Source organism: Melospiza georgiana, chromosome 1 (genome assembly GCF_028018845.1).
Source record: "Melospiza georgiana isolate bMelGeo1 chromosome 1, bMelGeo1.pri, whole genome shotgun sequence".
Taxonomy (NCBI): domain Eukaryota; kingdom Metazoa; phylum Chordata; class Aves; order Passeriformes; family Passerellidae; genus Melospiza; species Melospiza georgiana.
The window spans coordinates 86155206-86167637 of record NC_080430.1 but is presented as its reverse complement, the minus strand read 5'-3'; the positions used below and the strand labels follow the sequence as shown (position 1 = coordinate 86167637).

Below are 12432 nucleotides of genomic sequence, written 5' to 3'. Positions count from 1 at the left end.
CCACCCCAACAGTTCCATGGCTTTCTTCTGGGCCATGAGGGCCCTGAGTTGGATTCCATTGTTTAGGCAGGGTCTCAGAAGAAGCCACAGGCATCTGGAGCTTCCAAGTATGTCAGTATGCAGAAATAAAACCCCAAAACATAAAACCCTACCACAGAGGAAACAAAACTCTAGAATCATACAGTCATATATCTGCGGATAAATATATGTGTTTTACGATCTATGTTACTTCTATCTGAAAATTCCAGGTTTAGCCATTCTTATGGTTCATCCCTCAGGATGTTGGATGTTACCCAAACCAGTAGGGTAACAAATGCAATCAAGATCTCTATTAGACAACAGTTTGGAAATCCAGTAGTAACACATAAATGAACCATATTTTGTAATTTTTTAGAGAATCACCTTAAAATTGAAAACATGGTAGCAAAGTACTGCTGATTTTCAGTGTCACTCTTGCCCACACCACTCTTTTGCAAAGGGTTAAAAATGCCACCCCTCAAGCTGCATAAATATTCTCCTATGTTATGACATGGAAATCTCTGTGAGGGGGAAGGTTATACCAGCACAGGGGTGACTGTGCAGGGCAGCTGTACCTGTTGTTTAAAATGTGCTGTGAGCTTGGCAACAGTTCAGCAGAGACTGGGCAACCTGACAGAGGTGGCTTCAGCAGCCATGAGCCAAGGCTGTGTGGGGAAGGGCATGGAAGTTTTCTGCAGGTGGGACCCAATCCTGTTCCCACACTGGAGTAGGACACAGGGGTATCTTCTGTACGTGCAAGGACAAGAACAAGCAGGGGCTGCTCACACCAAGCACCCTGAGAAACCTTCGTGTAAGCAATGATTTAGGCTGCAGAGGTTGCTGCAAGAGTCCCAGCTGGTTGATCTTGTGTGCACACACAGTCTGACTCAAGCAGACATTTCCTTCAAGTACAAGAAGTGTTTGGACAATGCTCTCAGACACATGATGTGATTCTGCATGTCCAGAGCCAGGAGCTTGATTTGATGGCCATTGTGGGTCCCTTCAATTCAGCATATTCTGTGATTCTCTGAACCACTGGTGTGATTTGGCACATCAAATACAAAGTATACCTGAACAATTAAACTGTCACTCTGACTTTTACCTTCCCCATGTAAGCTGTACTTAGGTTTCAAAATACGTTATCAGTGAAAGTTTGTAAATATTTCCAAGCGCATTTTGGTTCAGTACTGATCCCGAAAATTAATGTGGCTTTTGTGATAGACTTTAAAAACAGGCCAGTGCTGTGAAAGCACCTCCATAGTTATCACAGGTGTTAGTCTAATGCCTTTTCAGAGGATTTAAACCTTCATTTGTCATCTTTTAGTAAAAGAAAAAATTGCATGTAAATCAGCGGGTTCCTTTGATATTGCATCAGATTATTAACCAGTATAAAACCAATCAATTCCTTTGAACCTTTCTGAACATGTGCCTATTTACTGAAGAGTTTGTGGTCTTAATCCTAGACCCTTCATGGCCACTAAGGCCTTTCTGTGACAGAGAAAAGATGAGTCTCTGTGGTATTGTTGTTTTCCTCCCTTGTCATCCACCTCTGCTGAGTGAGAGAAGGTGGAGAAAAGGTGGGGCTCTGGCTCGCCGCCCACTCTGCTGGAAAGGTAAACTGTGCCAACAGGCTGGGCAGCAAGCAAGTGCTGATCCAGCCACCAGCTGCTGCCAGCAGAGCTCTTGCCATGAGGGCAGAGGAGGAACCAAGCACAGATCTTGTCATCACAGTTTGTTTTCTGGGCAGTCCCTGAAGCCACACAGTTCACCCACCCTGAGCAGAAAATTCACAGGAAGCCTTGAAATTTTCCTAGTTTGCAACTGTGAACACCAAGACAGTATTCTCTCTATTTTTAAGTTAGAGGTGCTCCATATTTATTTTTCCTAAGGACTTCTAATCAGCTACTTTTGTATTCTTAATGCCTTGAACTTGAGGTAATTGTCATGCTGTACATTTTCTGGATACCTGCAGATGACTCACCTGAAAAAATGGAGTGTAGTTTCATTTTAATTATGTAATAATTTATACCACACCCCTAGACTGAGACTGCAGCATAAGGAGAGCTGCCAAGCCAAGAGAAGACAGATAAATAAAAAGGTTCCAAAGGTTCATCAACCACGCTGTGTCAGGTAAAGGGTGTTTAAAGAATGTGGCAGACTTTTTACCTTCATGTTGTCTTTTAGGGGACAGTAAACAGCAGACTCTTGAGAAGATTCACAAAGCACCAGTACAACTGGCCAGAGGTAGAATTACAACATGATTAACTTCCCATTCAAAAGTAAGAGGGAAACAAATGAGTGAAGAAAATTTGTGTGGAACAGACAGTCATTACTTACCTGTGTTTGCAAGTGATATGAAAGATTTGGTAAATGCAGTTGGAATCAGTAGAAAACCTCTCAATATCAGTCAGCTTTGGATCATTACAGTGGTGTTGTTCACATAATCCATATTTCCTCCACCCCTCTTTGACTCTGCAATCCCTTCCTTGATAATTCAAGGTCAGTTTTTCTGGTTTCTAATTCTGTGTATTGGTCACAGGAGCAGGGTGAGGAAGGTGACCTCAACCCCTCATAAAAAGAGAAGCTCTACCCAGTCTTGTCACTGTGTAACCACATCAGTTCGTGGACACTGTGGTGAAACAACTGTGTACTTCATCTCAGACCAAGATCTCCTGGATTTGTACCACCAGACATCTTTGGAAGACACCATTTTCTATTCTTTAGCCATACCTAGCTATCTCAAGTCTTCTGGAAAAAGACATAAGCAGCAGCATTGGTCTCAAGGTACGTTAGCAAAAAGTAAAGTATTATTGTTTTGTCATATACTGGTATTAAGGTCTAAAGTTTGTTAAATCTATAATGGGAGAATTAAGAAACCTTTTCTGGCCTCAGAGGATCAGGTGATGGAAAAGTCACCATTTGCACCACTGATCATATTATGATATGATGGTGACTAGAAAAATTGTATTGTACATGATGTCAATCTAAATAAGCTCACAGTGAATTCCTCAAGGTAAGGAGGTAAGTTAGTTTTTCATTTACCCTCTTGTGCTTGTAACCTAAATCTGAATAAGGCTTTATGTGTGTCATAGTTCCATTTGCCTTGTTCAGATGTTTTTCTGACAATAGCATTTGTTAAGGTGCATCATTCTTTCAGGGCTATGAGTTTCATATTAATACAATTTAGTGATTTCAGCAGGTTCATGAGGTCTGTATTTGGGGTAGGAATGAGTAAAAAGGTAGGCCTTTGGGAGTGCATGTAGTAATTTAACAGGATGCAGCTATTCAAGTTCTGTTCAATTTATGGAGAATAGTAGAGATTATACAATACATCAAAAGTATTTTTTTCCTAAACAATTAAGGATTATGGTGATATAATATTAATGACCTTTCTTTTTAAATCTTTGTGTGCTTTGAATTGTTGAACTAAGGCAATCACAAATTAGGTAACTCAGTAGAAACAGCAGTAGCATTAAGGCTGCTACTTTTGTAACTTTGCATAAGTACGTAAGTATTTGTCTATTTCTGCAGGGTGTTAGTTGTGACTTAAACGCAGAACCAAAACCTGTTTTCATTGATGTTGCTATCAATCAGGATTAACTGAAAAGTGTATTAGAAGATGCAAGTGTGAAATGAGAATTATGTATGTAACTATGGAATTCTATAAAATCTGTGTTGCAATTTATCCATTCTGAAACTTGAAAATGAAACCTTGAGATACCACTGCCTCCTAACCATGGAAAATTTCTATATTTCAGTGAATTATTTTCCTGAAAAAAAATTTAAATGTAATAGAAGTTTAATCCAGTCTGTGAGCTAAAAGATAGTTGTGGATAATGTTAATAAAGCTTCTCCTATACAGTGGTAAATATTTATATAGAGAACTGTGAGGGTATATAATTCTTATGATTATAGCACGATTATATTTTTTTATATCAAAATGGTAGTGGCCTTCTTGAACTAAAAACCCTGGTACTTAGTATTCACTACAGACATGGTTCATGAGAATTGTCTTCTAAGGGAATTAGGGATTAATTTACTCCAAGAATGACTCTAGGAGTTAGTAGCTGAAGCCCCAGCTGACAGTCAGGGTTTCAAAGGCAGGAGTTGCTTCTCACTGCTATCACTCCCAGCTCCAACCTGGAGAACTGGGTGTGATATGTGGGAGGGGCATGGGCTGCTTGCAGTGGAGAACACGTGATGTTGTGTATGCAGTGTGCTGCACAGGAAACACTGGGAATGTGCCACATCCACAGCTTACAGAGAGGAGTTTTCTGTTTTATTGTGTCACTAGAACATGCACGGAGTGTCCCTCCCGCAGTCTTCTTCTCAATCCTGCCCGACTCTACAAAAGCTCAGCCTGTCTGTATCCCACTAACTGGAAAAGCATCAGTCGAGTGATGTGCCACAACTTCACACCACTTCCAAATGAACTGTTCAGATCTGTGGAAAGGCCTTTATGAGCCTCCTTATGCAGGAGGCTCATAAAGCTTCTCTTTCTAATAGTTCTGCTGGGCTGGGTGGCACAAGACCTTTACTTTGGTTTCACAAAAATTCTGAATGAGAGGATAATTCTAAGAGTACAAATTACTTGTATTACAGGAACAGGTAAAGGTGAAATGAATTTTACTGGCACGAGCATCTGTAAGGCAGCGAGTCACATCTCTGAAATGCTTCTTTCACAACTTCAGACTCTCTTTGGCATGGCAAACAAAGAACAAAAAACCTCCTGGAGAGGAATGGCTGTAGGTGGGTCACTCTGACCAGCAGGCCTAGCAAGATTACCCAGCTCAGTACAGTGAAGATAATTTTACATAAATTACCCAGTTTTTTGATTCAAGTTTGTTTTATTAGATAGCAAAGATTTCCCAAAGGTTTTTTTCAGTCATACAATATGACATGGTGTTGAAAATGGATTTTGGATTTTCTCTGGATAGTTCTATTGCCTTCTCAGACACTGTTTGTTCAGTGTATGTTCTCACTGTACAGATAAGTACGGGTCATGCAACTATTTTATGAAGCATCTTATATTATCATGTTGCCTAGGAAGGTTCTCACCCCATCTGGGCCCAAGAACATGAACTTTGGCCCACTGGGCCTGTCCCAGTAAATACACTTTCATTAATGTCAGTTCATTTGTAGGCCTCGGGTTTCAAATCGCGAATAAAAGTTCAAATAAGAGGAATAGTGGAAAAGAGATAAAATTGAAGGCTACTTGCCCAAAACATATAGAACAAAATGGTAGGGGAAAAAATGTTGGGGAAAAAAGAATACATGGAAGAATAAGCATGAAATCAATACGAGATCTTAAAACAAAATCCCCAGAGTTCTACGGTTCTTACAATCAAGACTGTGTCAGGGTATTATAGAGATCAGCTTCAATGGTTGTCTGCTGTGTCCACTTTTAGTCACATTTAAAATAACCCAATTTTCATGTCCTCATGGCTGTTTAATGTCCTTTAAAACACTGTTCACAGAAATTTCACTTGCTCTATTCACATCATGAGCTTAAACCATTTCCCCATCTCTTTTAATGTACATCACATTCCCGCCCTCCATATGTGTTCTGAAATACTCTCTTAGGCAAAAGGACCCTCCCTTTCCAGAGTATTTTTACATGGCATGATGGTGCTCAATCTGCCCTGCGGCTCCTGATTGTTGGTGCTGGGCCAGGGCTGCATCACACACCCTCTTTTCTCCAGCGCTGCTTCATCCCTCTCTCCACCACTTTGCAGATCACACCACAGTTTTAAGGCACAAGTGAATGGTCAAGCAGGTCATTCTTCACCAGCCTTTTCCACGCAGAGGGTGGGCAGGAGCCTGTAGTTTTCTTCACCACATTCACAATACCTTTTTCTAGGTCTTAATGCCAAAACCACACTAAACTCTTCACTGACTTCAGTAAGTTTTGGGAGATAAAAGGAAAAAAAAATCTCTGAAGGGATCTGTCTTTCAAAACAGAATGGGTTGAGAGATAGCAAGACAAAGGACAAGCTTCAGTATTTCTACAAACACAGAAGACAGTTACTCAATAATTCAGAAATAGTATAAACTACCTCAGCAAAAGCTAGAAAAAAACCCCCTTATCTATATCTATATGCATGTACTCTTTCAGATGGCTTGTCATGTTTTTGTATGATTAGTATCTTTGTGATCCTCAATTGACATCACAGACATTTTACACATAAATTTCTAAAAGATGAAGAAAACCAAAATTGCTGTTCCAAAACTCCAAGGTTGTCCAGGGCAGGAGCTGTCTTTGCTCTCTTGCAGATGCCATGCAAGTGCAGTTTGGCACTGAGTCTCAAAGGAGGCTTCTCAGCACCACACAAGACAAGTATGAAGAACAAAAGATGAAGCAGAAACTTATTGGCAGTTTGCTATGTGACTCAGCAAGCATCCTTGTTTCTTGTTCCCCCTTGAGTGCCCCACTTATCAAGCCATGGTGCCTTTCTGAAGCAAATTCATCCTCTTCAGTGGTATTTGATAGTGTGCTAGGCTATTATGGACCAATGACACAATATTTGTTCAAAACTAGTAAATGTTTTTATTTTTATTATCGTTCATCTAAAATGCATATAATGTGCTCTCAGCTATTTCACGTTCCTAACAAAAAGAACAGGACATGTAGGGCCAACTCCCAAAACAAATTTCTGAAGAATGGATGCTCTGAGACTTAAGGAAAAGGCCCAGCAAGCCCTGAAAATCTAAATTCCTGTCTCTTTTTTCTTTTTCACTATGGGTAGCAAAATGAAAGAGTTTTGTGAGCTTGAGGCTACGCAACTCCAATTGTTATAATTACACAGCCAGGAATTTTACAATTGTACAGTAAGTCAACTCTCTTACAGGGACTAATGCCTAAATTGAAACTTCTAGATTGCTTAAAACGGGAAAAAGACTTATGCGGTTAAAAAAGTTTGCTATTACCTGAACCTAACCACAATAACCAACTTCTATTCGCAATTGCTTCCTGCTATAAATTTGGGGTTGTTATTTTTTGCTTTCATTTTTAGGCTCAGACCTGTTTTCTGATTCTATGATGGTCCTCAAACAGCTAAATCATAGAAAGAGATTATGTGTTGGACTAGAGAGAAGGCTTGGTTAACTGGTGCATACTAGCTAATGCTGATCTAATTTTAAGCTCTTTTTGCTATATAAACAAAATCTTTGGTATTAGACTTGTCTTACTAGATTCCTTATGTGTTCAGTTACGTTTATACTACAAACTCAAATTCCTGAAATAATGCAGGCCAGTTTTAGTAGAAAAAAAATGTAGCCTTAAAGGGTTGATTCAGTAATTCTACTAGCAGTGAAGCTCAAGAAAAATAGGAATAAGATTTTGAAAACTCTACAAAGGATAAATGTGAAATTGCACTGGTGAATAATTGATTTCTATTTTTTAGTTGTAAAGGCCGAAACTATTTTACAACAAGGATTTTGTCATGCAAGTGAATTGATTTGCTTAGGAAACATATTGAAGAGGCCTATCTACAAACAGAAAAGGGTTAAACAGACTGGGAGAACTGAACATGCCAATCTCAAAATTTTATTACATTGGCAAATATTCATGTAGCCCCACTCCAAACTAATGCCCTTTGCCTGAACAAAGGAGCACAGCACCCCGATTGTGGGGATTACAATGCACACTAGAAATAGCCCCTTTGCCCTTTTTAAGAGGGACACAGTGCCAAGCAGCCTAGAGAAAAACAGATTCCCATGTTGCATCACACAGTGTACTCCTCACATTTCACTCAGCTTTTCCATCAGATATTTGTGACTAAAGAATGGGGGATATGGGCACTTGGCCCCACTGGTGCTCTGGAGATGGAAGATCCATGACTTTGGTAATTAACAGGCTTTCACTCTTTTGATATGCTGTACAAAATGAAGGGAACATAAAAAGCAAATACTAGTTTGATGTTTTGTACGTTACACCCCTGCTCAGGTATAAAAAGTTAGAAGTTACAGCTGAGGCAAGGGAAGTCCTTTTGGTGTAGTTTGCTAATGATGCAGTTGGGAAAACATTTGGGTGTTTCTGCAGAGGTTTTTGTGCCTGTGCAGCTTTAGCAACTGTTCTAGAATAGGGAGGAGTTTATGATTTAGGAGTAAAAACAGGAGATGAAAAATGACTGAACAGATGATGAACAGAGCTGTGAAATCAAGCTCCCATTATTTAATAGATGACCATTCATTCCTGGAGCTATGGAAACTGACAGCATGCAGCGACTGAACCCATCCACATGCAAAATAAAGTATGCAGCCTAGCCTATTTATTTTCATAAAGGTGCAAATTAGGATCATGCATGTGGCTCATTACTGCGGCATGTGGCTCAGATGACCGGGGTAATTACTAAACTGTGGTGACTCAGTCAACTTCTACCCATGGTAACAGGGAAATTAGAGATCAATGTTTTGCTTCTGCACATTTGGGGGTTTGTTTCTCTACGTACAGCTAGGACAGGCAGCTGCCTCCCATAGGCACCTGCACACAAGGGCTTGGAGAGAAGGGAATGGAAGCCAGCATTCTTAAATGTCTGCTGAGAAGATGGGAATTAATGGAGACTTGAGGCTGTGAAAGTGAGAGAAGATAAAGTTGAGGATGACTATAGCACAAGAAGTGTTATGTTATACATTGGGGTAAATACATAGAACATGGTATTTTGATCATAATGCAAAAGCCTTGGTAGACAAGGGTGGGCATTTACAGTGATCTTCCAGCCATGCAGTACAGAAAAGATGAACATGTCTTTCACTCCTCTATTACTTGCAAATTAATCCAATGTCTGAATGTTTCAAAGCATTTTCAGTCTGCCTGGGACAGGGTTTTTTGCATAAGGTAATGCCATCAGCCACACACACCTATTTGCCAAGTATTTCTTACTGAGGAAGCAACTCTCACTTTTGGAGCCAGAGAAACTGCTTGCATCTACTTGTGTGGTTACTGAGCTGGGCAAGACACTTTCTGATAGGCAGAGATGCAGAAATATGAACTCAAAACTGAGGGGATGGAAGGGTTTGGGGAAGGGGTGACCATGAAGCAGAACCTGTGCGACCATCACCAAGGCAGCCAGGTAAGGCAGCAGCCCAGTTCCTCATTCCAGTCTCTAACTGTAACTTCACTCAGCCTGCTTGCTCCTATCTCCTGGTCCCAGTGTTGGCTGCTGGCCTGACCTGTCTCTGCCAACCTCCCACTGTGGCTGGGAAAGCAGGATGAGACAAATGGAGAGGAGCAGAAAAACTCTTGAAGTACCTGGGGAAGCCAGGCTGCCCAACGCCGAGCGTGCCGGGCTCAGGACACACACAACAGCCAGACTTTCCCGCCTCCAGCCGGGTTTTGCTTTTGCACGCAGGTGGAGCAGTCGATATTCTGGGGAAAAGGCGTGAGGGGGGTTATTCCTGAAACAGCACACACAGATTTTTACGCGATGCCCACGTTTCTACGAAGACTGTGCCGTTGTGCGCCCCGCACCGCCCGGGCACTGGGGCTGCCTTTTCCGTGCCGGGCTCGTTCCGCAGGAGGAAAACCCGAGGAGAATCCTGCCTTGCCGCGCCACGGCCCTCCAGCCCCTCTCCCTGACCACAGCCGCCGCTGCTAATTTTAAAAGTTGTTTGTGCCGCCTCCGAGAGAAGAAAAACATGTCCCGCTATGAACAGAGGTGACGAGAAGCAGGCCTCAGGTGGCAGAGCCAGGGCTGCTCAGGGTGTGAGGCGCAGGAAAAGCCTCCGCTCCCCGCGGGGCTCAGTTTCGGGCACACTCGCCTGACAAGCACTGGGTTTGCCAAGTTCGTGGCAGAAGAGGCAGAGGAGGGTCCTGGGAGCTGGCGCCGGCGGGGGGTTTATCGGTCTGTCGCTCCTCTCCCCCGCCTGTTACCCCATCCGCTCCTCTCCCCCGCCGTGGCGTGGGCGGCGTGGGCGGCCGCCCTGGCAGTGCCCGCGGGGGCGACGGCCGTGTTTGCGTTTGTGCCGGGCAGTCTCATGGAAACGGGCTCGCAGCGCCCCCGCACTCCGCGCTGCCCGGGCAGCGGCCGGCCGAGCCCCGCCGCGCCCGGAGCTCCGCCGCCTGACTCTCGCCCCGCCGTGCCCGGCTGCGGTCCGGCCGGGCAGCCCGGCTCTCAGGGCCCGCGGCGCGGCGTGGCTTCCCTGCCGGCCGGGTAAGGCGGGCGGGGGCCGCCCCGGCAGCGCATCCCCGCCCGCACCCTCACCCGCGGCCGGGCCGGGCAGGGCAGGGCAGGGCAGCCGTGGGCGGCGGCGGCCCGGGCAGTGCCGCCCGGCAGCGGGGCGGGGAGCGGGGGAGGTGGGGGCGAGGGAGGGGGCGAGGGCGGCTCTCGCTCCTGAACTCTCCGCTCTTCCCTCCCTCTCGGTACCCCCGCCTCCGACCTTCGCCGCTGCCGGGACCGCGTCTTGCACCGGCCCGTCCTCTGAGAAGCGGCGAGGGGGCCCGGCCATGGAGACCCTCGTGCGCCCCGGGGCCAGCAAGCCCCCCACCGGGTAAGCTCCCGCCGGGACCGGGCCGGACCGGCCGCCGCTCCTCTCCACGGGCGGCAGCGGCTCCGGACGGCGACAGCGGCCGTGCTGGCCGGCGGGCCGCGGTGCCTTCCCTCCGTCCCGCCTGTCTCGCTTCCCTCCGGGCGCCGAGCTCGGAGCGGCGCGCAGGTGTCGGCGGCCGGGCCGCCCGGAGCACAGCCCTGGGACGGAGGGGCACGGAGGGGGCACGGCGGGGAGCAGGGGGCGGCAGGGCGGGGAGCTCGGGCAGCAGCAAAAAGGTCAGCAGCAGGAGAAGGTGCCTGCTTCGCCTTTGCCCCGCGGGCGGGGCGCCCCGGGCCGGCTGCCGGCGCTGCCGGAGAGCCGGTTCGGTTCGGGGCTTGCTCCCTCCGGGGGCTGGTTCGGAGCGGCCCTGCGGGACGAAGGGCAGCCGCTGCTTGTAGCTCCCGACCCGGGCCACCGGGGCTGCAAGGGACACTGGCGGGGCCGTGGCGGGGCGGAGGGTCCGGGGAGCCCCCGCGGCCGCAGAGTTCTCATCCACATGCCCGTCTGCCCCAGCGTAGGACGCAGCTGCCAAAAGCCTTTGAAAGGTTTATTCAGCCGTGCCAGACGTGGGTCTCAGCCCCACCGCACGGCCGCGGCAGAGGAAGGAAGAGCATTGCCAACCGCGAATTACAAGTGCCCAAAATTGTCCGAGCTTGGTGGGAGACCGCTTTGACTGCTCCCAGTCCCTCCTGCCTTTGGTGACAAGCGCCGCTCTCGCAGCACTATTGCTAAGCAGCGGTCAGCCCGAGTGCAGACCGCGGGAGGGTTAGGGGTTTTTCAAGAGAACAGACAGTAGAAGATATGCCAGCAGTGGAATTTATTAGTCCGTTAATTAAACGACGAGAGCAGCAGCACGATGAGGTCCTAAGTGATCTCTTTTGTGAGAGCAAAAGCTGGGCAAGTTTAAGAGCTGTGCTGTCTGCTCGCTGCAATTTACTGCTCTACTTCACACTGTACAGGCTGAAAGAGACTGTGATTGCTTCAGCAGCTTTTTTATTTTTAGTCTAATGTTTATATCATAAATTTATTTTCAACAAATTAGGAAATAGATCTAAAGTACGTGCTAGTGGGCTACAGTAGTTTTGTTCAGTTTCATTTCCTTAGTTTGTATTTAATAGGGAACCTTGCAGTGTACACAGAAAGTAGTACAGGGAGCAGGGAGTGAAAAAAAGATGCCATTGCTAGTGCTGTGGTAATGAAACAGTGTGTGCCATGTTTCTTTGACTTGCAGAGTAGGACATAGCTTGCTGCTCTTTTTGTAAATAACATGCTTATTTCCAGATGAAATGGAGCCTGTTTGATAGTGAGCTTTTAGGCTAACCTAAAGGAAGGGTGGTAGATGTAAGGTGCCTCCCCTCTCTGTATTTAGTTGATTTAACAGTATAGCTGTTTTCTAAAATCCTGATGGAGAGGAGATCTATGGTGCCAATTTACACGTGTGCTTTGAAGAGTAATTCAGATGCAGTGCTGACTAAAAATTTGTCTTGATTGCTGGGTGTCCAGCATTTTAATGAATCCAAAGAGTCATTAAAAAAATTTAATTTGCAATAGGAACCCATGTCATTGATGCATCTCAGAGAGGACCACTGGGGCCTGGGGGCATTTCTGAATAAAACTCCCGAATCCTTTTGTAAACAGTTTCATCTGTGTAAAGTTGTCCGCAGCCAGATTCAGAAATCACATGTATGAACAGAAGGTACAGTAACTGCATTAACTTCAGTCATATTGCTCCTGACATGGCTCAAGAAGATGAATCCAATGGTAGGGTGCAGATGCACTTGTGATATTGTATAACAAAGTGTGTGGGTGCTAATCTGCTCATGTGGAAGCTGATGGCAACACTGTCATGTGCACCAAGAGGTGACTGCCTGTTTTATCTGAGCTCAT

The 12432-nt window shown here is 45.6% G+C and overlaps 1 protein-coding gene across 4 annotated transcripts in view; it reads left to right on the top strand.

Annotated features, from left to right (window-relative positions):
* The first annotated feature begins 10389 nt into the window (after positions 1-10389).
* Positions 10390-12432, top strand: part of COBL (cordon-bleu WH2 repeat protein) — a 156188-nt gene continuing 154145 nt past the window's right edge. For all 4 annotated transcript variants that reach the window (XM_058039521.1, XM_058039514.1, XM_058039506.1 and 1 more), the window contains exon 1: positions 10390-10506. In XM_058039521.1, coding sequence (XP_057895504.1) covers positions 10463-10506 — 44 coding nt within the window. In that variant the 5' untranslated portion in view covers positions 10390-10462. The remainder of the gene's footprint in view (positions 10507-12432) is intronic.